This window comes from Ambystoma mexicanum, chromosome 6q (assembly GCF_040938575.1).
Source record: "Ambystoma mexicanum isolate Mex_15411 chromosome 6q, UKY_AmexF1_1, whole genome shotgun sequence".
Classification (NCBI taxonomy): domain Eukaryota; kingdom Metazoa; phylum Chordata; class Amphibia; order Caudata; family Ambystomatidae; genus Ambystoma; species Ambystoma mexicanum.
The window spans coordinates 1,396,234,625-1,396,261,187 of NC_090937.1; the positions used below are offsets into that span (position 1 = coordinate 1,396,234,625).

Genomic DNA, 26,563 nt, shown 5'->3' on the forward strand with positions numbered 1-26,563 from the left:
GCCACGAGTGGGAGCTGCGGCAGGATCAAGTGGATCTCCTGTTTCGATGATGGGGCAATCCCCAGATCGACCTATTTGCGACGGCGACTAACACCAAGTGCCAGAGGTTTGCCAGCAGGTTTCCCCAGCTGGGGAGCATGGCCGGTGCCTTCTCTTTCCCCTGGGACGGCCTATTCCTGTATGCGTTCCCGCCATTGCTATTGCTGCTGCGACTCCTCAGGATGCTTCTCATTGCACCAGCGTGGCTGAGGCCCCCCCCCATGAAACTGCTGACGGACGCAGAGAAGGGGGCGTCATCCTCCACCACGACCCAGGGTCGCTGAACCTGCAGGCCTGGCTCCTGCAGCACTAGAGTTCGGAGGGTAAGATATCCCGGCGGACTGCAAGGAGGTCCTTGCAGAGGCCAGGGCGTCCTCGACTCTCAAGTGCTATGGACACAAATGGAAGAGGTTGTCTGGTGCCGTGCACAGAAGATTATCCCTCTGCAAATTAGGCCCCTCGAGTGCTGCCGTGCTTGCTATCGCTGGCCAAGGCGGGGCTGGTGCATGCGTCCATCAAGATCCTTCAGGCGGCTATCTCCCGCTACACCACAATGCCGGGACGCTTGTCGCTATGGTCCCATCACCTGGTGAAGGAGTTAATGAAAGGACTGTTCCGATCGTTCCTGACGGTGAAGGCGCCGGCCCCGGCATGGGAGCTCAACGTGGTGCTGACCAGGCTCATGCGGCCACCATTTGAGCCACTGCATTCGGCATCGTTGAAGTTCCTGTCGTGGAAGACAGCGTTTCTTGTGGCCATCACCTCTGCACGACGAGTGGGAGAGATCCAGGCACTCTCCTGTAAACCTCCATACCTGACTTTCCATGAGACGAGGGTGGTGCTGAGGATGCACCCCTCCTTCATGCCCAAGGTGCTGTCGGACATCCATCTCAACAAGCCCTTGGTGTTACCTGTTTTCTTCCAGTCACCTTCGTCGCCAACTGAGAGGACTTTGCACTCGCTGGATGTAGCTAGAGCGCTGAAGTTCTACGTGGACCGCACGAAGAGCCTTCGGAATACATCACAACTGTTTGTTAACTTTGGACCTGTGAACCAAAGGAATGCCCTCTCGAAGGCTTCCATTTCCAGATGGCTCTCCGGCTGCATCATGCACTGTCACCGGTTGGCAAACCGACCGTTGCCCGGCCGTCCGAGAGGCCATTCGACCAGAGCGATCGCTGCTACCACGGCGTTCTTGTCGGGTGTACCCCTGCTGGACATCTGCAGAGCTGCTACATGGAGAACGACGGACACCTTCACTAGATTCTACTGCGTCGACCGGGATTCCAGGGAGGAGTCCAGGGTCGGCCAGGCAGTGCTGCGCAACCTGTTCGCCTGAAGGTGTGGGCCTGGTGAGTAGGTAAGGGTTGCTTAATGTTGAGTTGATGAAAGGCTTATTGTTGAGTCTTGCCACCTCCCGTGGTTGTGCATGTGTGTACTGCTATGTATTCTTATATTCATGAGCATGTGAATCCATGCCAGACCCCATGCTGGAGAAGGAACAAGTTACTTACCTGTAACTGTTGTTCTCCAGCTTGGGCCTGGCATGGATTCACATGCGAACCCTCCCTCCTATCCCTCTGCGGCTTTTCTCTTGGTCCTACTGCCACTTTACGTGCTACCAAATCTGAAGATGGCTGCCAGAGGAGGGGTTTAGGTACAGTGCAGTCATTGGCTGGGGGCAGAATGACCCAGACAAGTGATTGGTTACTAGTAGAAATACAGTTCAGAAACGAAACTGATTATTTTTTTCTTTTTCTTTACCGAGGATTCCCAGCCAGACAGGGAATATTCATGAGCATGTGAATCCATGCCAGACCCATGCTGGAGAACAACAGTTACAGGTAAGTCACTTGTTCCTTACTTGCGGACAACCTCAAAAGCCTGTAATCCATTTGATGCAGTGTACTTGTCTCGATGTATATTGTAGGTTCTGTAATGAAGTCCCCAATGAGGGGGGCTGGGGAACTCTGGATGGGCAGGAGAATCCACCAGATATGGGATGCATCCCGTGCAGGCGGTATGTAGATGCCCCACCCCCCGTCCTCCTTTAGGCTCCCCAAAAAGTACCAGGCCATCTCCACTTCGTAGGCAGGTCCATAACACACAGAGCCACGCGTCAATTGCATAGAGGGAGGAAATCTGCATTGTTGTCATCCCAGCTGTACAAGCTCTACAGGGACCTGCTCCTGGGCTTTGTTTTTCAATTCACACAGGCAGTGAGACTTGCCAGCAGGCACACGTCTGGTGCACAGATTCTGATTTGGATGGCGCAATGAAACCAGACAAAAATGTGGACGCTTTAGGGGAAAGGGACAGTGGGAGCATACACGGAAACACCGTAGGTGGACTACTTGTAAGCAGCTCTGGAGGCTGAAGCGAAGGATTGGGCAATGCCTAAAGCATGGATAGCTTATTTATGCATTTCTACCACAGTGCCCAAATTGAATTATTGAAGAACTCAAAACATGTCTTGTTACACGGGGGGGCTGGGAGGAATGCACATGGGGAAATGGTGGAGCCCATTAGGACCCCCTAATCTCTGAAATCGTTGCCCAGGGTGAATTGGACCCACCATTCGTAGCACTTGTGCCTAAAAGCAGAAGCAAGACAATAATGGATGATTGAGATGGTGTTGCACACACAGGTGGTGTGCTAGAGAGGACAATGAGCAAGAACCAAAGGTGACAAAGCAGGATTTGAAATTGCTGGGAGCTGTATTGCTCCTGCATCTGCCCAAGGAAAACCTGCTTGGCTTAAAACCAACCGTTACCGATAGCTTATGTTGGCTCCCCAGGCCAACTGGTGCCTTACGAACATGCATATGTAATCGAGTGTTTAAAATTGTATGTAAAGAAGAATTAGGAGATATTATATAATAGATCATATATTAGGAAAAATGTTAGTGTTCATCTCATGTAGAAGTTACATTTGCGGTGCACTGTGTGTTCGCTCCCGATTCCCCAGCGGTATCTCCTTGATGCACGACACCCAGAAGCTGGTTTTACCTCCTGCGCCAGGTTGCTCACATTACAGGAGAGTGAGTAGAAGTAAGTCTGCTATCTTTAAAGTGGAGTTGCAAGTGTAACTTGCTGGCAGCTTTATAGCGCAGATACTATTGGTAGCTGCAAAGCCACCAGGTCCAACGGACGATGTTTGCAAAAACTGATGAACCTCTGCTGAGCAATACCGTTGTCTGGTATTTCGACGATTGGAGTCAGACAATTATCCAAGTAAAAGCATGGACGAGGACTCTAGGAAAAGGAGGGAAGATGCAATGTACTTATGCAGAAGAGCATGGCAGAGGCCACTAAGGGAGGTGAGTAATCTGACTGCTGAAAACGAGTGGTGGATCCCCTAAAATCTTCCTCGTGGCAATGAGTATTTGTGGAGATGCTTTGCTGGATGGGGACAAGTGGAAACTAGAATTGAACATTGGGTGCTCTCTTATCATAGGCTGTTTTCCATTTTTTTATTTTTATTTTTGGGTGTCACTCCTGCCTGTTCCCACCACATAGTGGCTTGATGCGGTGGGGGTATACCCAGAAGCTGACTTAACATCTTGCATTATTTTGCCGTTTTGAATTAATAGCGCTAGGATTTACTGCTGCCTGTTCTAAAACGTAACACATGAGCTATTCAGTTTTTCATGGGCACAGTACACCAGAGCAGGTTTACGCCTAGTTAATCCTTACTTGTAGGGCAACAACTATTTCAAAGGACAATGTCATTTTAGAAGTCTCTATTAACTAAGATCCAATGTGTTGTTAATATGTATTGTGCTGCGTGCTTCCATGTCAAAGAATATACAGAGATTGAAAATGTGTTTTGTGTTTTAGAAGTTCTGTCTATAGGGAGCACTCCATAAATATGCCTGGTTATTGCAAAGGGAACTCTTAAGGTGGACGCAAGTGTGTCTCTAGATGTCTGCGACTTCAGGCACCAACAACATAGCATACCGTGTGCCTATTGCCTTTGACCTCTGGACAAATCTTGATCTGTTCTAAATTATAACCTAATCTAGAGGTGTATTTTAGTTTTGAATGGTCCTACCACTAGCAGACTAGAATGGGAGTCCCATTCTTCCGCGGTCAGTGCGTAACATCATAATGTTGAATTGTATCTCTGTAGATTTGATAGAAAAGCATACTAGCATTAATGCTTTGATGGGCTTTCTGGCAACAAATGTGCATCCAGTACCAAGACCTCAGTCTTACTTTTATTGTATTCTTTATTTTTTCTTGTGTATTTTGTCATTTTAAACCTTAAGCACAGTTACAGAAAATACCTTTAGATTCACATATAAAGAATTTCTAGCAGTTGGACTGACTGATTTAGGCAGTCGCAAAAAAAAAAAACACCATAAATCTATTGAACAAATAATGGATACCCCTTAAATAAAGACATTAGACCGACTATTATTTAAAAAAAAACATGCTAATGTCTGATGCACAGTGTACTCCACAGGTATATAAATTTGAGTACAGAATTACAGGTCTGTATGCAGAGTCTCGAAGTGCTGTGGACTAGGTATGTAGCTATACAAATATCCTTCATCTATACCCCTTTTCAACATACATTTAATGCGGGTTTGGGGAATCGCATCCTCGGGCCCCTTTTATGCATTTGGTTATTTAATATAGCCTAGGCTGGAGGAGGGGTTGCTATCGCGGCTTAAGACCTGCCACCAATTTGAGCAGAAGTTGGGAGAAGGGTCATTGTCCCAAGAGATAATGACGCCACCCTAGGTCGATAAGGCCATTGGTACATGGTGGTAATAAGAATACATGTTTTAAAGGAAAAGTTAAAAAAAAAAATACTTTAGAGTGAGAAAAGTAAATAGCCAAACAAAGTCTGCGTGGATCCTGGCATCCAAAAGGTCATCGAACCTAAGGAAGGGCAGAATTTGAAGATAAAAACTATTGGAATATCTTTGGAAATAAGAAAAAATAAGAGAAATAATATTGATAGAAGATACATAAGGAATTAAAGAAAACAATGTTTTCAACAAAAGAATTGAAATTTAGTATCTCTCCTGAAGAACCACGGGTATATACCGTGGGGAAACGCGTGTTGCGAGAAACAAATGTGAAATTGACAAATACAGGAATGGAAATCGGAGTTGCATGAAAATAAACGAAAAGAATAAATATAATTCATGGAATAACAAGCAATGTGTTATCTATAATGTTTGTACCAGACGCACAACCCACAAAAGTGTTTTCTCAAAAAGAACATTTAAATAGCCAACCAAGATAGTAAATTAAATGTGGTTTTATGTTGTAAAAAAACATGGCTCTCGTCATAAATTAAGCATTTTAATTGCAACTTAGTCCAACTCGAACAGGTTTGACCTGACATGCGTGTGGTGTCTTGGATTTCTTTTTCTTGTGTTAAAATGGCAGGTTGCACCCAAAAAAAGGTCAGTTCAGAAAGTGTCTTGTTGAAGAAAAATTATGCCTGGAATTTGCATGGTTTCCCTGTCTACTTCTGAAGACGAATGTTCAGAATTAAGTCAATACTAGTAGTTATTAAATGCACTATGAACATTCTGATTGGCTGAGCGTAGGGCAATTAGCTATCTGCATGTGCTAATTTGTGTTACAACCTGCTCCCAAAACAGTTCCAAGCCCTATTGTAAATGGAAATGACTACTCCCTCCCCCTTGATTTTCCCCCCCAACCCACCCGTAAACAATTAGGTTGACAAACTCTAGTTGCATTGAATGCAAAGAACAAAGGCATGCAACACCATCTTGTAATCGCCCCATTTCTTTTTTTTGGCACCACAAATACATTGGGGATCACACGCGAGGAAAGAGTTTATTTTGCAGTATTCTCTCTAGCTCATAAATCGTTAGTTATTAGAAGTGTACATCATTTGAGATGACTACTTACCATTTGGCCCAAATTTTACGTATTTGAGTCTAGTGAGCTAAAGTAACAAACATCTAGTTGGAAGTCCCATAGTTGGCAGCTAAAGGGGTTTCAGGTAAAACCGAAGTGATATGGTTCCCATGTTTGGGAGTATTAAAGTAAAACCCAAATCTAGTCACTAGAAAAGGCCATTAAGAGACTCCAACATGTCAACGCATTCACAAACCTCAAATCATGACTAATTCTTAAGTGGCAGGTATCCTAAGTTGAAAAAGTACAGCGGACCAGCAACCTTGCCACTTATCTCCCTTTACTCGACAGCTGCACACAGTACATCAAACTCCCTTCCAGGGCAGCGTTTTCCTCTGTCTTTATAGCAAATTCATATTCGTTTAATTCACTGTTTGATCGGCTGCTCGCACACTTGCCTGATGAGGATAATAAAGCTCACCTAATAAAGCTCCCCTTGTAGGCTGGTATTGGAAGACAAGATGCATGTCGAGAATTAACAAGTGTGTCCCTTTCTCAGAGCTGTACACACTTGTTAATTCTCGACATGCATCTTGGTCATGCAAGATCGTTGGATCCTTTGTGAGAAACCGATTGACTAAGCATGCTGTTGGAAACCCGGCACTGGTCCTGCATCCCAACTGCATAAAGAATACTACAGACTTTGAATGCTACAATGATGACAAATAGCATAGATGGATGACCGAGAAAACCATCTGTAGTGGGCAAACACTTCTGTTGCACAAGTCATTCAGTACAACCTTCTTAAGTTTCATAACTCTATGAACATGCCCCTGTTTTGATGCTTGCCAGTATGAACTGTTTCGTCTATTAGTGTAACAACTAATACTCGCTTACAATATCCGTCGCAAATTTGTCATTGGTTTCTCCTCTTTAACTGATCAGTCTTGCACCACATATGTTCATTGTTGGCCAGAGTACCTTAAACAAATGCCTTGTGATGACATCAATGATCCAAGAAAATTGACCTTCTAGCCAGTGTTGTGATGTGCTCTTTATGATAAGGTCTTGGGAACCGGGTTCAGATTTGTGCCTGGCTGGGAACCGTTATGTGAATTTATTTAGAGCACAGGTCTGCAACCTGTGGCTCTCCAGATGTTTTGGACTACGACTCCCATGATGCCTCACCATTCTGATTGGAGTTGTATTCCCAAAACATCTGGAGAGCCATAGGTTGCAGTCTCCTCATTTAGAGTGTATGTGTATGCCTTAAAGAATCACTCCTTTAAGATTATAATCTCAAACCCAGTGGACAAAGCAAGAAGGCAGGAGGTCTTCTTGAAGAATTATTAGGGTATTGAGATGCTTTCTAAATAAACGCTGTTCTTTTTAGACTTAACATGAGGTGCCAGCCTGGATTTTGAAGGGCACATCTTCCTTAAAATGTCCAAGAAGGAACATGAATTGGAGCAGGCATCGTCAAAGATATTGCTAAGTAAATGTCAGTTGGAATAGTCCGTCTTCCTTGAGTGACGATTCACTGCTTGAATTCAATATGCTGTGCCACAGATGGCCCCCGCAGTGTTTGTTTTCTGATTGCTGGGATGACGTGTTGGCTGCAATTTCGGACAAATGAGTGGGGGGGGTGGGGGGTTATCCTTGGTTAACGTCTTTTAAATGATGAGCACAGACTTCTTTGGCAAGCAGAAGCTCCTTTGGCCGAATGACATGAGTTGCTAGGGTTAGGGAAAGCCCTACGTGTTCTATAAACCAAAGCACTATCAATTGTGTGCTGGTGGGATGCAATTTAATGTATTCATGAATATACACTAATCAGCTGGTAAATAGTAGTACAGTGAAATCCTTGTGGTGACCTGCATAGCACCACTTAAAACAACGTAATCTCGGATTATAGAACAAAGTATCTTTATGATGGTCTTTAATCTTGCAATGTGTAGGATTACAACTGTCCTAACATGTTGTGCATTGTATGGAAGCGAGGTTTTACTCTGCGTTAAATAATTTATTTAGGTTCTATGGTCCAGGCCCAACGTTCACAATACATTCATTGGATTGCTGACGTGCACGTGCTGCTCTCTTCCTTTTTGTTTTTACATTAAATGCATCATTTAAACCTGTAATTTAAATTGTAGGAGGAAACCACATATTGATCATGGTAGCTGTGTGTTTGTGGGTTTTTTTCGGGGGGGGGGTGTGCGGATTTTCTTTTTACCTTTGATATTGGGTGCATTACATGCATTTCTTTTAATTTTTTCTTTTTATGCTTGTTACACTCTAGGAAGAGTTAAAACATTTTGAAGCAAAAGTGGAGAAGCACCAGCACTACCAAAAGCAGTTAGAAATTTCCCACGAGAAAGTTAAACATGTGGAAAAGACTGGCGACAAAGAACATCTAGTCCGAAACAAAGAAAAGTATACCATGCTGGCAGAAAAGACCAAAGAATTGGGATATAAGGTTGGTGTACCTTCTGGCTGCATGCACTCGTAAACTGCTTAACACTGAAGGGAATGTGTGCCCAATGTTGGTTCTCTCGGGAGGATAGCTCAGGGGTAACATGCTCGCCTTGGTAGCAAGGCGACACGGAGGAACACCGGTTCGATCCCCGGGTCCACGCTTAGAAACCTCTGGGTATTGAGCACGTTATAAATAACCTATCATATCTCTGCAGCTCTGGGGAACGGTATATCTGCTTCTAAGGGGTGTCAGTCTAATAATTCATTTCAGTACATGCCATTTTTCAAAACACAGACTGATGAAGTTCTGCTCTGCAGTAGTACGGGAAGTGGTGGTTTCTAAACTCCCACTCCACCCCCACACTACTTAACCAGCAGTCAACTCCATCATAATGGTATTGCCTATGTCACCCTTCCTTCAACTCTTTAAGGTAGCCTATGCCAAGGTGTGGGCCAGCAAGGAAGCATCCAAAACTCACTAGTACTATGGCACCAAAATAAAGGTAATAGACAATTGCGGTGCTTTGAAAATAGACTTTAATTGAACAAAAAAACAAAATACAAACTCCCTGTTAAACCCAAATGCCCTGCCTGTATATGGGAACACTTAGAACATGCAGACTCTTGGATAAAATGGGCCCTCTAGGTCTGCAAGTAATTCTCTTGCAGCAACATCAAAATAAAGTTTGGTGTCTTCCATGTCACTTGCGCCCTTTAAACTAGACCAAGGAATCGGTGCCACTGCATATACTCTTGTATTTTTTTGGCGGCTCAAACATATCAAACTGGGATCCTGGGCTCCTATGTGTTTTCGTGGTTTTAAGTCTGTCGATATAGTGGAGCGGGGCACTTCCAATGAGGCGAGGTGGCTTGAAAATGGCTCTAAGCGGTTTAAAAGTCTTAGAAGGTCAAAAGCAGCTGTGTGCATCTTGCAGCGGTGCAAATTCGAATTTACTCAAAGTAGGAAAACAAGCCGAATGTGGATTCCTTGAAGCTGGATTCCTGCGGGGCCCTGTCCAGGGAAAACTAAAAGTTATTTTTCTGCCCTTCCCAACTAAGAAGATTGTTGTAGAACGTGGAGGACTTCCACCCCCTGTAAGCAGATTCCTGGGTACCAGTGGCTTATCGGCAGCAGGACCTGTCCATATTGATCTATACGGTCTAAAGACTGACACTGAGGACAATGATACAATGCAGGAAGCAGACCAATACTATGATGATGATGATGATGAGGATGTGTTCAACGTACCCTCTCCAGTTAAGCTAGACTCACCAGTGAACAATCAACCACTGTATAACGATATGCTCATGAAGGCAGCTGTTCACTTTCATATTCAAACCCAAGAAACTCGGCTAGATCAAGATTTTGAGGAAGATGTATTGGGGGGGTCAGGAAAGCCGCCACCCAATTTATCCTAATCATTCAGTCTATCCAAAGGGTATAACCTTCTTTGGAGACCACGAACCAAACGTGGGCAGTCAACCTACTTATTGAAAAACTGTTTCGTCCTGCACTCTGACCCACTTTGCATCAGGGAGCAGCTAAAACCAGATTCTCTTGTGGTAACCACAACTCGAAAGAGGGCCGGAACCACTTTAACATTAAGGAAAGTAAAAAACTGTACACACTGGGAAGAAAGGTGGCCACTTCAGCTGCCTTTCAGACAAGGATTGCGAATAACACAATGCTGTTGGCAAGCTACAACTGTCACAAGTGGGACGAGGTGGCAACCCTTATAGCTTCAGCTCCTGAACCCCTCAAATCGCAACTGTCCCTAGCAGATGGCAAGGCGGTATCCAGCTGCATCTGAAAAAACTACTTAGATGGCGCAGATAATGGGGGCAGGATCATAGCCAAAGGTACCATCATTAAACGCCATGCGTGACTTCGTCAGTCTGGTTTCAAACTTGAAACACAGGCTACACTCCTCAACATGCTTGTAGAACCTAATGTGCTGTTTAGCAAGGCTGTGGAGGATGCATTAAAATCTGCCAAGGTAGACTATGATACTCTGAAATCTCTTGGCCAGCTAACAAGCCACCAGGCCAAAGATGTGGAAGTAGTTTTTGTCGCTTTCAAGGTCAAAATTCACAAAGGGGATCAGGTTATGGCCAAAGTTAGGGCTCAACCGTTCAACCTGGGGAAACCATCAGGATCAAGCCTTGAAGGTTTCCAGAGGGGCCAGCATCGATCTTGTGGCCGGAGGAGCTGCACCTCCAAAACAATGACCACCTGCTTCAGGTCTCCTCCCATGCTTCTCCATAGCAGGGTGTATTACATTCCACCCACGCATGGGAGGTAATCGCCATAGACAAGTGGGTGCGATCTACCGTTGCAGGTGGTTATTGTGTGGAGCTGATCCAGCAACCATCAAACCACCCCCCGCATCAATGGTCAACCACAAAGGAAGAACAATGCGTCCTTCTCAAGGAAGTTGCAGCACTGTTACTCAGACGCCATAGAAATTTTCTTGGCAAACCAGGTAAACAAGGGTATCTATTCAATTTACTTCCTTGTGCCAAAGAAAGATCTAACGATGCGCCCAGTATTAGGCAAACACTGATGTAAAGCCTCAAAAATTCTGCATAACGCTAGAAGAGGTAATTTCCCCCCCCCTCCCCCCTGCAAAGCGAGGGGACTACATGGCAACATTGGACATGAAAGATGCCTATTTTCATATTTCAATGTTCATAGCACACAGAATACTCTTGCGCTTTAAGATCGCAAACCAGCACTACCAATTCAAGGTTCTGCCCTTTGGAATAGCGTCTGCTCCAATGGTATTCACCAAGGTACAGGCGGTGGTGGCAGCGCACCTGCGCAGGGAGGCAATCCCACTGTACCCCCTACCTGGACTACTGGCTGATTACAGGAGTCACCACTACTTTTCAGGCAAAACACTCAAAGAACCATAAACCTTTTATTCCAATTGGGCTTCTCAATAAACGAGAAAAAAGTCTTATGCCAAGCGCAACCAAACAGTTCCTAGGAGCTGTCATAAACACAGAAGAAGGGTTAGCCTTTCCTTCAAAGGAAAGGGTACAAAACATGCTACTGCAAATACCTCAGTATCAAGCCGGTCGCCAGATAAGCGTAAGCAATGCATCTGCTTGGCATGATGGCATCATGCTTTTACCTGTGTAGGAGTGGTTGGCCAAAGAATGCTCTCAGGCAAGCGTTCAGTGGGACGATCTAGTGGTCGTTTCGCCAACACTTGTAGAAAACTTACGCTGGTGGACAAAGGAGAATCTGTTGAAGGGTAAACCCTTCCACTAACCGGCGGTGTAAGCAGTAGTTACAACAGACTTGTCACTCTCCGGCTGGGGGGCACACCACCTTCACCACACAGCACATGGTCTGTGTACTCACATCACGGCACAGAACCACATCAACCTGCTGGAACTTCTGGCAGTATTCAAAGCGCTGCAACCATTTGAAGCACAGCTGACAAATCAGTTTGTACAAATACTCACTGATGGCACCACTGCAATGTTTTACATCAACAATTGGGGGGGGGGGGAGGCACACATTCTCCAAATCTGTCCAAGCTAGCACAGAAAGTATGGAAATGGGCATTCGGAGAATTAATTTGGATTCTAGCAGGCTGTTGGTCAGGAATGTACATGTTACTCTGCGGCTGCCATTTTGCCAAATGACATGGCAGCGGCTGGTGTCAGTAGATTGTGGCAAATCAATAGAACACTTCTGCACTATGCAGTGCAGTGTGGATCATTTAAGAATGCAAGGTCTGATTAGCACAGCTCACTTTCTGGGACAAAATTGCAATTTTTTGTTTAAAAAAGGATAATTCAAAGCTCAGAAAGGACAACCCGTGCAGATGGTATTCTGTGCCCTGGTGCTTGTGAAAGCAAGACACCGTTTTCCCCAGGAATTCCAAGGATAGATGTGTTTCAATCTGGCACGTTTGTAAAATATTTCAAGGTTTAGACCTCTTGTTCTGTGTCTCTAAAGGCAACCATTCCCCAGAACAGGTTGGTACTGAGTTCTATGAGGTCTGACATAGAAAACAAGAACACCACAATCTACAAGCACTCTTAACCACCCAAAATGTACATAAATCACCCATGTACAACCAATGCCACACAATGTCGACCAACCAACACACAGTGGCCGTTTTTTCCGAACTGAAGCTACCAACAGCACATCAAAGCTCTTGTGCTTTTCCCTCTCAATCTCATTACCTAACCCATCCCAACCCCTTCCGTTCAGATCCTGGAGATTTTGAACATGGCATTGGTGTGCAGTACAAATCAGAATAACATAACCTCACTAAGATGGCTTTCCCAAATCTGGCCAGGGCTGGTAGGGGGGGTGGTTCGATTTTGGGAGACCACCCTGTTATGCTGAACAGGGAAGAACATTTTTAACCAAACCCAACCAAGGTAAGGTAGCGGAGCAGCAAGGTTTAGTTTCAGGAAGGGTGTGAGCAGTGTAGGGCTACAATGAGTCCACACGGAGCAACACCAATAATTCTAATAAGACCGGTAAGTATAAAAATATACAATCACTTGTTGGGCCTTTAAAATACACACTAAGCAGGTAAAACTTCTAGTCATATATTGTCACACCAACACTATGATACATTCACCCTTAGGAGAAATAGAATTATATTTGATTCAATTACCGGTGAACACAGGAAAGTACTTGTATGCAGTAGAATTTAGAAAGAACACTTCAGCTAAGATAGTTTGGGGCCTTGTGCTCAAAGGTTACCAGTTCCAAAGTAGATACTTCACATCTATTTTTATTCAGAGATTGGTGATGTTAGTGGTTAGTCTCATTAAGAGTCAACGTTATTTAAAGTTCAGGAAAATAAACTTCCTCAATCCAGCACTTATTATAGTCCTACAAAGGGATTCTTGACCAGGCCCAGCACAGATTGTTCTTGGAAGAAGGCTGACCATGCAGAAGCAGTTGTCTTGTTGCACAAGTTGAAGGTAGTCCAAGCAGCTGTACGATTGTAGCCCGGGAGAGAAACGGTCAGTCCACCATTTGGTCCAAGGACCCTTCCAAAGGCACTGATCCCCATGCAGGGGCCAGGACTTGTTGATTTCACTGATCCAGGGCTTGAAGCACTGACGAGTTTGCTGCGATCAGGACAGAGAAGCAGAGCTTCAATTGGACAGCACTGGAGACTATGCTGGTCAGTTTTGGAGGCCGTCCTCTTGTCATCTGCAAGCTGCACTAGAGGTCTTTGCACCAATCATTGTCAAATGGCTGCTGGAGCCTTCCTTTTATCCAATATTTGAGCTGTCAGCATGCCCCAGCACACCAATTGTAAGGATTTGCACCATTCAAACGGGCAGTGGCTATCCAATTATGCATAGTCGCTGGCCACATCTGCTCAGCAACAGACATTCATGCATCAGGGATGGAGATTGGATCTAGACCGTCACAGCCCCCTCCTCTGACCACACACAAAAACCGCCACTTAGTCAGCGAAAGCCACAGATAGCCCCAGGAAAGGTAATTCCATGGAAGGCATTTCCTGGCTTGAGAAGGCAGAAAGACTAAAATAACTGTATGGTCAAAAAACAAGCAAAGAACCTTGTAGCACAGCCATTTTAGGGTGCTAGCCACCTTAGCAACCATTTGCTTTAAATGCAAAAGTGCACAAGTAAATAGCCAAATATCATTGCTGCTTCCAGCTTGTCTTGGGTACATTTTAAAAGTATCTACACAGCCATTATATAAACTGCATAAGGATACAAAGTATCCTAACGGCACTTCACTGTAAGGTTATGTGCGCAATAGTAGCAATACCAGAAATTCACAAAGGTAGACATTATCTCTCAGTACTGACAGTATTATAGCTGACAGCTATATCTTTCTTAGCTAACAGAACCATGAGAGTCTTCTCTATTTCAGCCTCTGCCGACCCTATCAATATAACCTGCGGGGTTCCACAAGGTTCCTGCGTATCCCCCACCTTGTATAATATCTTCACCAAGCCTCTGTTCGACAAGTTGGATAGACTGGGTGTCACCTACACTAATTATGCAGATGACACACAGATCCTCATACCCCTTTCGGGCAACTTTGAAGCAGACTCAGCCTTGGTGAACAAAATATACACCCTCATTCTGGCATGGATGGCATCCCATGGCCTCTGCCTGAATGACGAAAAAACAGAGCTACTAATCTTAGGCTCTGAAGCCAATATTCAAAAACTTAGCCCAAAGTACACATCCTTTAACATTGATAACCCTATCAAGGTGATGTCTGTAATTAAAACTTTAGGATTCTACTTGGACTCCTCTCTCACTCTTGAAAAGCAAGTCAATTCCCTTGCCTCATCCACAACATGAGCCTTCAGACCATACCTCTCGAGATCGAGCTGCACTACACTTGCCAATGCTCTCATTATGTCAAGATTAGATTACTGTAATGCCCTGTACTCAGGAGCTAACAAATATATTACAGACAAAATTCAAAGACTGCAGAACAATGCCTTGAGGGCCGCTCTGAACATCCCCTACAGAGAGCATATTACCAAATTCAGGAAAGAGGTAGACTGGCTGAAAATAACGGACAGAATTCTCCTCAAAACAGCATCCCTTGCCTCCAAATGTTTGAATAACCTAGCACTCCCATACCTAATGGCTAAAATTACTAGGAGGACAGCTACCTGCCGTACGAGATCTGCCAACTCGTATATGTTGCAGATTCCTAGGTTCAAACGCTCGTCAACAGGAGGATCTAGCTTCCCTGTTAAAGCGGCACAATGTTGGAACAAATGACCAGCTGACCTCAGACGAGAACAACCCTACCCTAAATTCAGACATAGGATACTCTAATGGCTACACACTAAAGACACCTAACTTATGAATGATATTCCTATCTCTCCAGCCCCAACACGACCCTTCTTTGCTTCCACTTAACTACACCATAGCCTGGTTAACTATGTTCGTATGCTATATGGACACATGACAATGTAAACATGTAAGGTGGCTTATACATATGTGTATATGTAGGTGTGCATACACTGATAGTAATGATAATGCCTCCTTGACGTACCTAGACCATTGCTTTAGTATTTAATGTATCTTGTACCTGTATCTTGCTCCGATTGCAATCACTGCTCTATGTATTGCTACCTTTGCACTGTAACTAAGTTTTAAGATTTCTTGTTTCTCTTGCGCCCGTCTACGCAAGGGCTTGGTGTGCATTACCAAATAAACAAACAGTATTGGGGACTAGTCAGTTTTTCCATAACAATTAGCAAATGGGCAAGGCAAGTAAAGCGGAATGCTTTACGTCAGAAAGCCTGGACAGGGTTTAAAACCAGCAAAAATAATGGGTGTCCCATGAAGTCTATTGGAGGAAAGCGGCACAAAGAAAACCTTTCCTAACCAACATCACTACACAGTAAGAATGTTTTCTGTGTCCCAGTTCCCAGTTGATTGCATCGTATGATCATTTGCAAACCATCAGGTAAGCAACCCATGAAGGTTGGCAAGTACTTTTTTCTACTGGAAATACAGCACATCAGATCTCCTGGCCAGAAGACTAGATGTATGCAATAGAGCTCTTAGTTTTTTGACTGAGCTCTACCTTTAAACACTGGAAAGGGGTTTGACATCTTAATGTGTCAGCATCCCAGCTATAGGAGTGATCATTTGGCAAATGCACCTGGTCAGGATTTATCCTTCAAGGTGTTTGTAATTGGTAAGCGAGCACACATATGAAACGCACATTTGGTTATCGAAGTACTTCTGGACCATAGCTTTTAGGCAATTCTGATGAATATAACAATTACCTTTTCACATTTATTTTTTTGCAGGTGAAGAAGCACTTACAAGACCTAACGGGGAGAATCTCCAGAGGTGGACTTACGCACAATGAACTTTGAATTCAATGATGTTGTAGGTTGTCCAGGTACAACTACTTGTTGAATGAAACCAGAGTTCTTATCCATGCACTTTCATCAAAACCTCTCCATGCGCTTTCATCAAAACATCAGGTTTTTTTTTTTTAACGTCAAATTAAATTCTGCACGATATCTTCTCAATCACACAGTAGATAATTTTTATGTGGTAGAAAAGATCTGTACTGATGACTAAAACATGAGAAACTTGCATATTTGAAATTGTATTTTGCAGTGTGCATTTGAGAGAGGTATGCGGTTGAACTGCCAGAGGTACCAATATTATATTGTGTAGAAAAATATGTATGCCTTCACAATGGTGTTAATATTGCTTTCAAGCACAAGACTTCAAATGATGCTTTTTTCCCCCTAATATCTTGTAACTGTACTTTGTGTTAATTCTCCCAACATTCCACATGCTCCTTCTTTGGAAGGTCCTACCGTAGAAAATGGGTCTGCACATGTGACTCTCCAGATCTTTTGGGCTATGGATCCCATGACTCCTCGCTGTTCACATTGCTGACTAGAGCTGATGGGAGGTGGGGGTGGGTGTTACACTTAAAATCTTGAGCCAGAGGTTTCATTCCCACTCTACAAGCCTTGGTAGAAATTCCTTTTTTCGTTGTTACAGAAGTTTTTTTATACTTTTCCAATCCTCGTCCTACAATTTACAAGTTGTCCATGTTTTTTTGTTGTAAATCTTCAATTGAATTTGCAAATACTTTTTGATTAAAATCAACATTGATTATTTAAACTTTTTTTAAAAATGTGATTCCAGCTAAACATTGAAGCCATGTTTATGCCACAAATGAAATGCACTTTTATGATTAAATGTGCTTGTTTTGCTCTTAGAATAACAACCTGCTGTAATTGTTTGGAGCTGTGCTGCAAGGATCACGTTTCTTGCAAGAGATTTGGCATGCACATGCCTAAAACAACCTACTAAGGGGTTGATGCACAATAAATGTCAGACTACTCTCGCATTCAACGTAGTAAAATGCAGCAGATTCCCAAAAGGAAATGCAAGTACATCTTGCACCATTTGCCCCAGGTCTATGGTAATATGCGCTATTGCGCATTCAATCACAAAGTTGGGGGAAGTTTACAATTGTAGTTGCTTTTGTTGCATTACACCACGAAGTTGGCAGTTTAGTGCTGCTTAATGTTTGTTAAAGACTTGGGAGTGAGACCTTTTCGAAACTAGACCTCAATTAAGCAGAATGATTGTTGTCCCTTCAGTTAAAAAGAGTATTCCTAGCAAGTTATAAGAAGTCATGCATGCAGATTTAAGTATAACACAGAGTTCAAGTCGTTGATGGAGACGTTCAAAAAGGCAAATTGCATGAGCACAAAGTGTGACGGTGGAGGGTTGTACCGTTGGATGTCAATGAACCAGCCATGCTGAATTGTCACAAAAGCATATAGGTGAATCTCAAACCAGAAATACTATTTTAATGGAAAGTGCAATTCCAATGTGTTTTTTTAATAAATTCTTTTTTATAGAGAATGCAGGAAAGTACCATTTGACCATTAAGTCTTGTAAAACGGATTTAAAAGTGTACAGGATTACTTTAAATGCAATATTAAACATGTTTAGCAAGGTTTTGACTGCAAGGAAATGCATAAACATTTAGTAGGTAAACAGTAGTAAATGTTTAGTAAGTGAATGAGGATGAATGCAAAAATGGGTACACTGACAAACGCAACATAAACAAAAGTGATGGTGAAACTGAGAACCACCTTAGGACAGACTGGACCAGAGACCCACTGAGATCAGTTACTATGGTAAACTGACCTTGGAAAGAAAGGACCACACAAAGAAAACACTGAATCCTAAATGAAGATGAAGCAGATCCCACCATACAATATAGATTGGTCTGCGTCGGCCTGCAACACGCTGCATGACATCCCATTTGCCATACTTTCCCTGCACAGCGAAATGTGGTGCATGGTGCCACATTCCCTAACATCACACAAAGTTACAGGTACACGCATACCCACAACCAAGCACCTGGCACCACATTTACAGATCGCAGGACTCCGAAAGGTGAAGAACTGACACGGACATACATTTACCATCAGGCCCAGTGCATGCGCACACACCCAATTCAACACAATACATTTTTTCATTATTCCAAACATGTGCACCCTTTGTTTTCGAACTTTTTGGGAACACCTAATGTGGGACAGATGACAATGGTATTGTGCCCAGTGTTTTAGAGATACTAAGCATTCTTGTGCAAGAACATTGCTATTTTCTACGCCTCAGTTAGAGGGAAGTAGCCACACTTACATCTTGCCCTGTCCTGCACACAAGCTGAGAGCTGAAGGGCAGGTGGGGAGAGATGCGAGATAGTTGCCAGTTCTTTATTGCATGAGAAGTATTTCTCAGAGGGCGATTGCTTGGTCCCAAACAACAAGTGCTGCCTCATCGGGAAAGAATACATAGTGCTTGTGAAGGCCACAGCGCGGGATCTCGGGCAGCCACAATATGAAATTAGCTCAATTGGATGGAGAAATTAGCAGAAATGAGGGTTCAGGAGCAGTGCTATCCAGTGAACCAATCACGTTTTTCTAGCAGGCCATTCATCGCAGGGAGGGTACCAAGACGCAATTAACACAGACAAGCCACATGTGACAAGATAAGGAGTTCCACAGTAGCAGCCACAGATGGTGGCAATGAGAAATTAAGAGGTGTGTGCCTCATTCATTGGTCCACTGTGGTCGGACGTTATGGCCCCATTTGTCTGAGGTGGCATGGTCCAATTCAAATGAAGCTCTTTATCAAACTATTTTCACGAGCTGGGCTTGGTGCATTCTTCAGGCGGATCAAGGGGGTTGTGAATATGTTGGGTGGGTGGTGTTCTTTGTGTAACAAAACGGCAATGACGAATAGTATTCTTTTAATGTTTAAGTGGCTGAGGACGCCCCCAGCCAATATCAATGTTAGGGTGTTGATTTTGTTACATTCTTATTGTAATATGTGTAAGGGATTTCAATCCGGAACACACCCAACTCCCGCCTGGCATGTAGTGCGCAAATGAAACCCTTATTTATTTTTGTCTATAAATTCAATACTCTGAATGATAAACCACTCGTATCACACATCTCAAAATCCCCCCCCCCCCCCGGTCACACTGAACCAGTAATGAAGCTAGTTTGCAACGGTAAATATTTATTTAGAATTTAAAATCGCAATACATTTTTAGTAGGTACCCTGCCATCACCAAAGGGTGACCAGAACAATGAATAATATCTTTAATGCACTGGGAATCGGGTGATGAACACAAAAAGAATGCAGCACAGAAAAACATGTTTGGATTGGTTTGGAACAGATAGCACTGTGGTTAGAAGTTCCCCCTGCAACACCCCTCAACCCACCAATAGACAATTAAAATAGATGTGAGGCGAGAGCAGGTACTCGGCGGGGGGGGAATAATACAGATCAAACAGAATATCACTCCCACCTCCCCCCCCCCCCTTTAAACCCAATAGAGAAATGACTTTGACTTTTCAACTGTCAGATGGCTTTGAAACTGGCTTGTGCAAAAACACAAAATGTGGTCAAAAATGCTTAAATTACTATAAATTCCTACGGGAACCGCCTTGAACAGATGCAAGCAAAAGCAATGATTTAATCAAAAGAAAACAATTGGAAACTCAAAGGCAGAGTGGAAAATAATTTAAAGACAATTCACACGTGTAAAACATTTGCAAAATGTAAATTTGCAGCAAACTTTACTATGCAATTTTTGATAAAAACTGGTCAAATGCACTGTTCCGCAATGCGGTTTTTGGTTGTGAAAATAGCTAGGGATGTTGGGTATCAGTGGGAATTGGAATTTCGTTTCTATCTTCAAAACTGAGGGAGTTCTGGAGGTTTTAGTGAGGTGTTTTTTTGAAAATAAAGACAAATTTGGACAAGAACATCAGTTTAAAACCCGAAAATATGGGTTATGCTTTTACTCAAGATTAGAGCATGCAGACTAGACAACCAGGTTGGGTCGAAGTCCGCTCTGAGACTGATTCATGACTTCAGTAACAGATCCCCAGCGCCTTCCCCGGCGGAACCAGTCCAAACACTCAAAGTGGAATTTTTGGATCAGAGTTACACAATTCAAAATGACTATGGAATTGACGCATTAGCAAATAGACAAAATAAGATAGCACTAAGATTTTACACTGTTACTGGTTCTGAAATTAAGGATAGTTCAGAGATTTAGGGTGGAACACGATAAGGCAAGGTATACAATAGTTCTCTAGCATCCTGTTAATACTCACAATCCACTGGGATTTAAGATTTTAGGCCTGTCAAGATTCTTGTCAATGGATCAGGTCTATCAGGGAAGGACAGCACATCAGGCACGGGACAGGATCAGCTAGGCTGGTCACCGGAACTGCACGGAATCTGCCCTTCTTGTTTCTGGATATTTCAGATCAGCAGGATGGCGAGTTCATCAAGCAAGCATTATGGTGGCAAGCCAGATAGTTTAAGGATGCTTCCCCCACACCACAGCGCTCCACTGGGTTGTAAGGATTAGTTAAGTTTTAATTGAGGATTGAGGCCTAGCTGAAAATGTTTCAGCTACTGCTTGGCCTGGTCATTGGCATCTGGATCTAGAAGGATCTTGAAAGCTGGATGTTGAATGCTGGATCAGAGTGCTTCGCTGGAATCGGAAGAGAGTGTGTCTGTGTTGTCAGCTCTCTATTGATCCTTTCCAATGACATCACAAAAATGGCAGTATGGACCGGCTTAACTAAACTCGGCCCTGTGAACTGGGATTGGATCAGAGCCTCATCTCCGCCTTGCACCCGAGTGATTGGATCAAGGACAGATGTCAAGTTTATGGTTTGGTTTTTACAATCCTTAGAAACCTCCCCTAGCCACTAGTATCAAACATCGAATTTTGTCCTAAATGCATATTTATACATTTGTAACCTCTACAAAAAGTATCTGTTCATCAAAATCCCACAGCTGCGAGACCTTGTTTCGCCTTTTTGCAGAATTTTGTCCATTTCGCCATGAACACGTTTTCCAAACTTTCTCCAAATTTCCACAAATACGTGTTTACCATAGGAATGTGAGTGCAAAGTTTAACAATTCTAGCATAAATATAGTTCCCACAAAACCACATATATTGCCATTCCTGTTCAACATATGCTACAGTTCCACCATATTTTGAAATGTAGGGCCAAAAATTAGATGAACAACTCTGCCCTTTTTATATTTTTCACCACTTCTGATAGCGAGTTATAAGTCTCTAAAAATGTTCATTACATCTTCTTAGCAGCAAATGGTCCGCCTTTTATCTGTCTCTGGAGGCAAGGAGCAGCCCCCACCTTTGGGATTTCCTTCTGCAAGCCTAGTTTATGACCTTTTCACACGTCCATTTCCTGGCCTGGAGAATCTGCCATTGTTCCTTGGTAGCAGACAAAATTCTGGCCTACCCCACAATTATCATGTGTCAGTGAGTATCTGCTGAGAGGAATGCCCTCCCCTTGGGTGGAAACCTGTTTTTAAACCTCTTGCAGGCCCAGCCAGCCTCAGTTAATTCTTTTCTTGACTTGAAATCCAGCATGAAACAAACTTGTTGCATCAGATGACATAGATAAATTACACTCTTAGATTTAAACCTGTGGGATGAAAACAACTGGGATCTGTGTTCCTTTCAGCAACAGTCCTTTTATATTTGCTAATCCGGCAGATCTTTAGTTTTAGACAACTTTAAAGTTTAATCAGGAAAGCCCGTTTGACAGGGGCTGTCACTCGCAGGTAGTGTGGCTGCACACAGATTTTTGCCAGGAATTGTCATTCACAGGCAATCCGGTTTTGCTGAGAAAATGTCTTGCTCTTAACATTTCAGGACCTTTATAAATTCACAGTGCTTCATGAGATTAAATGAATTTTAGCACCAAGCAAGATTGTGGGTGTTGGACAGTGTTCTGTACAGGTATTTTGCAGTTTTAGCAGCAAAGTAAATGTCATTTACAGGCGAATTTTGGAGTTTCACTGGAAAAATGCTGCTGCTCCCTCTGCACTCTGTTTATTTGTCCTGGAGCCAACTGGCACTTTTTCTGCATTGTGTGCTCTGTTCCACCACACATGCACCATAGGTGGCAGGTTGTGCAGCCGTCTTTTTGTGTGTGGAAAACACGGTTTTGGAGGTTTTGGCATGCACAATGGTTTTGCTGCCATTTTGCTGTTTCTCGCACCATAGATAGCAGAGTGAGGCCGCATAGTATAGCGGAGAGGGTCAATACATCCCACAAATCCCCCTCCTGACTTCGTTTTTGACTTCCAGTCGAGGGGGAGTCGGGCGAGTGGGATGTTCTTTTCCGTCCATGTGGAGAAATTCAGTTGCTTCCCCCGTCAACGATTGAGGTGACACGCTTTCCTCGCCGGTTCAGGTTGGGATGGGACGATACTCCGGCTTCCTTGGGTTTTTCCTCCCGGTCTCCGAGTTGTGCTCCTTGGTGATTCTTGGGATTTTTAGTGCGAACACTAGAAAACCGAACATAACATGGTTATGAAAATGTTCCCACTACTGTACCCACACATCTTCGGGGATCTCAGCAGTGGGAAAGACACTTGCATTCCCCAACAATTGGCAATATTCCCCGTCTATATTCATCGATCATTCACTTGTTTTCTCGGGTATACTCAATGAATATTTAATAGTTTTCTATGCATCCAGATTTCCCCCCTGGGTTTCCGGTATGGGTTTCCGGTAAGCCCTTCTATCTGCCGCAAAGTATGCCTGGGATGGCAACTCTTTAGCTGGTTTATGTGGACCCACTTGTCTTTCCCCTCTGTCAAACTGCCCTTGGGGATGCGGATTGTGTAGGCGACTGCTGAGATTCTGTCCAGTAGACCCGGTCTCCTACTTGATATTCCATTTTAGTTGTCTTAAGGTCATAGTGGGTCTTCATACTGTCTGCAGATCTTTCTAGATTCCGCTGAGCATACGCAAAAGAATATTGAAGGTGTTTTCTCAGATTCTCAACATACTCATGAGTTGTGGAGGTATTTTTCAAGGTCTGCTCTTGGGTTCTGTAGAGCAGATGCTGCGGTAGCACCATCCTTCATCCAGGCATCAGCTCAAAGGAAGACCTTTTTGTTGCAGAAGGGGTAGATCTGATGGCCATCAGGACAAGGGATAATCGTGTCCCAACTTGGCTCCGAATCTGCCACAAACGTTTTTAATATGCTCACAATAGTTTTATTGTACCTCTCAACTCCACCACTAGAGAATTGGCGGTAGGCAATGTGTAGTTTCCTTTTTTACCACAAGTATTGCCCACATCTTTTTCATCACTTCGCTAGTGAAGTGACTACCTCGGACTGACTCAATCCTTTGGAGTAGTCCAAAATGCGAGAAGATGTGATTTATCATCAGGGCAGCTGGTGTTTCTGCCTTGAAATTTGGGGCTGGGCGATATTCCACCCATTTAGTAAACAAGCATGTTACGGTCAACATGTACATGTTCCCCCTAGAGGAGCGAATCACGGGCCTGATAAAACCGACTTGCAAATCTGACCAAGGTTGTGTCATCCCCCTCTTTTGGAGGGGAGCACGGTGTGAGTGATGTTGGCTGAAATTGTGCACACACAAGACACCCCTTTAAGTATTGGTCGAGGTCCTGCCCCATGTGTGGCCAGTATGCAACCTCTCGCAAGATTACTAATGTATGAAACCCCTGATGACCGGCTGTGGCCGAATCATGGGCGTGACTTAGCATCAGGCTTCGGAATGAGGTAGGGACCACCCACTGATCATGGCCAGATATGGATCTCCTCACCAACAAACCGTCTTGGATTCGTAATACTTTTGGACATTTCTTCAACAATCTGAGGTCCTCTTTCCCAATGCAATCAGTATCCGTCAGGGAAAAGTTCTAAGGGTCCTCAATGTGTTGATACAACTTACCAATTATTGGATCCCCTTTTTGAGCCGTAATCAAATCAGCATCTGGGGTCTCCTTACTCGATTCGGCAGTTGAGAGTTAATTGTGAGCATTTGTCTGGGACCTAGTGACTGCAGTGACCTGGATTTCCCCCAACAGGGACTCGATCTCAAGTAGATCCCCTTGGATGGCTCTGGTTTTGGCCAGCTGATCAGCTTAGTCATTTCTAGTTTTGTCTGGTCCGTCTACTTTAGAATGAACCTTAATCTTTTTCCAGTAGACGGTCATCCCATTCGAGGTGACCAGATCATCAATATTTTGTATGTTTCCATGTTTTAGTGGTTTATTGTTAGCACATAGCATGCCTCTGGTTTTCCAGTTAACCAGGTGCTCCAGGGACCCGTTCTGGACATAATCTGAATCAGTGATTATGACCAGTTTGTGGAGTTGGTGTTGGACAGCAGTGAGGATGGCTTGATGCACAGCAATCCGGCCTCCCACTTGACTACTATGTGGACTGATTTTTGTACCCAGCGGAGGGTTCTGGGGCATCATTCACCCATGCATTCCCCACGCCAGCCCCCAGTTCCTTTTCCCCCCATTGTTGTCAACATGATAGGAGCACCCATCCACATAGACAGTGGGCATTCCCTCACACTTGTGTTCTTCATCGACTTTGTGTGGGGAATTTGGTATGCCTCCATGTTGTCCTTGATCATAAGACTTTCGCCCTCGAGACAGTTTTCTCTGGCACGATCATGCAAGTCAGCCAGACCTTACATGAGGGGACTCTTCTTGTTTTGGCCATGACAGAATCCAGGAAGTAATTTGGGAATTACTCACATTTCTGGCCCGGATTCTGTCACTTTGAAGATATTGCAGAGGCTGGTGTGGAGTCTTCACTATGATGTGTTCCCCCTGGATAAACAGGTGGTAATTCTTCAATGCCCACACCGTTGCCAGGTGTGCCCTCTCACAATCATTGAATATTTCCCCCACAGAGGATAAAGTCTTACTCGCATAGATTACTTTATTGACCTTGTCATGCTTTTGGTATAATACTGGGGTCAAGCATGTATTTGAGAACCCGGTCTCCAAGAAAAACTCCTTGTTTTTGACAGGGTAAGCTAGGCAAGGCACTTGTAAGAGGCTTCTTTGTTGTCTTACTACCTCTGGACCCCACTCTACCCGCCCCCCCTTTCAACAGATGGATCAGGGGTCTTGTTATCTCTGCGTAATCCTCAATGAACTTTCTGCTATAATTAGTCCGTCCAAGGAGGCTCCTTAGCTCCCTCAGAATTGTGGGGTCTTTTAGTTTCTGGAGTGCTTCTACTTTCTTTTCCTGGGGACAGAGACCCTCAGGAGTTATCTCTTGCCCCAAGAAGTTGACACGGGTCCTGCACCACTGTGCCTTATGGAGAGTTTTGCTCCAGCAACCATCAACTGTGTCGGAACATAACGCATCTCCGCTATGTCTTCCTCCACAGTTGAGCTTTTGATTAGAACATCCTCTACATAGGCCAAGTTACCCCTTTCACCCAAGTCGGGCAAGGCCTTATGTAGAAAAATAATAAATTCATTGCCGGAGTTGATGTATCCGAAGGGAGTCTGGGTCCAAGTGTACTGCTGCCCCCCCCCCCCCCCCGAAGGTAAAGGCCAGCTTGTATTGGTCCTCCCTACTGACAGGTACAGTCCAGTACCTATTGGTCAGGTCAATGGCAGTGTACACCTTTAACCCCTGGATTTGGGCCAGCCCTTGGTCAATGTAGGGAAGAGGCCATCGGGAAGTGTGGACCCGTTTGTTGAGCTCCCTTAGCTCAGCACAGAGTCTCCACTAGCGTTTGGTTTCAAAATCCCCAGCACCGGATTGTTGAAGGTGCTGTGGACTGGACGAATTATCCCACGGGACTCCAGGTTCTTAATCATTTCTGTAAGGGACTCCATTGATGCGAGAGGTAAGCAATATTGCTTCACAAACACTGGAGTCATGCCAGGGTCTATGGGAAGTGTTGTATGGATTTCGGTGCGACTACAGTCATACAAGTCCACCGCAAAGAGACCTTGAAAATCTAAGAAAACTTGTTTCAATTTTTGCTTCTGCTCCAGAGTCTCACAGGCATCAGCTAGGTTGACTCTCTTCAACCATCTGCCTGAAGCCCTTAAAGACTTCTGGTTTGGATATCTCAGCGGCCTACTCCAGCTGGGTGGAGAAGTCCCTGGTTACAGTACTAACTTGGACTGATGGCTTCAGGAGGGGAAAGCAGTCCTGGTGGACTTGAAAGATCACCTCATCCCTCCTGAAATCACAGGTCACATCTTCCTTACCATAAGGGCAGAAAGAGTACACCAGGAAATTACCCCCCATGCCGGGTGAAGATCCTGTCTGGTGATGTATCATTGGCGCTATCA

General features: G+C 44.1%; 1 protein-coding gene across 2 annotated transcripts in view; it reads left to right on the forward strand.

Annotated features, from left to right (window-relative positions):
- Positions 1-17,768, forward strand: part of LRPAP1 (LDL receptor related protein associated protein 1) — a 109,506-nt gene extending 91,738 nt beyond the window's left edge. The window contains exons 6-7 of one of the 2 annotated variants that reach the window (XM_069632035.1): positions 8,185-8,361; positions 16,166-16,460. In XM_069632035.1, the coding sequence (XP_069488136.1) occupies positions 8,185-8,361; positions 16,166-16,234 (246 nt within the window). In that variant the 3' untranslated portion in view covers positions 16,235-16,460. Of the gene's footprint in view, positions 1-8,184; positions 8,362-16,165 lie in introns of both variants that reach the window. The other variant, XM_069632034.1, reaches the window with a different exon arrangement.
- The last annotated feature ends 8,795 nt before the right edge of the window (positions 17,769-26,563 follow it).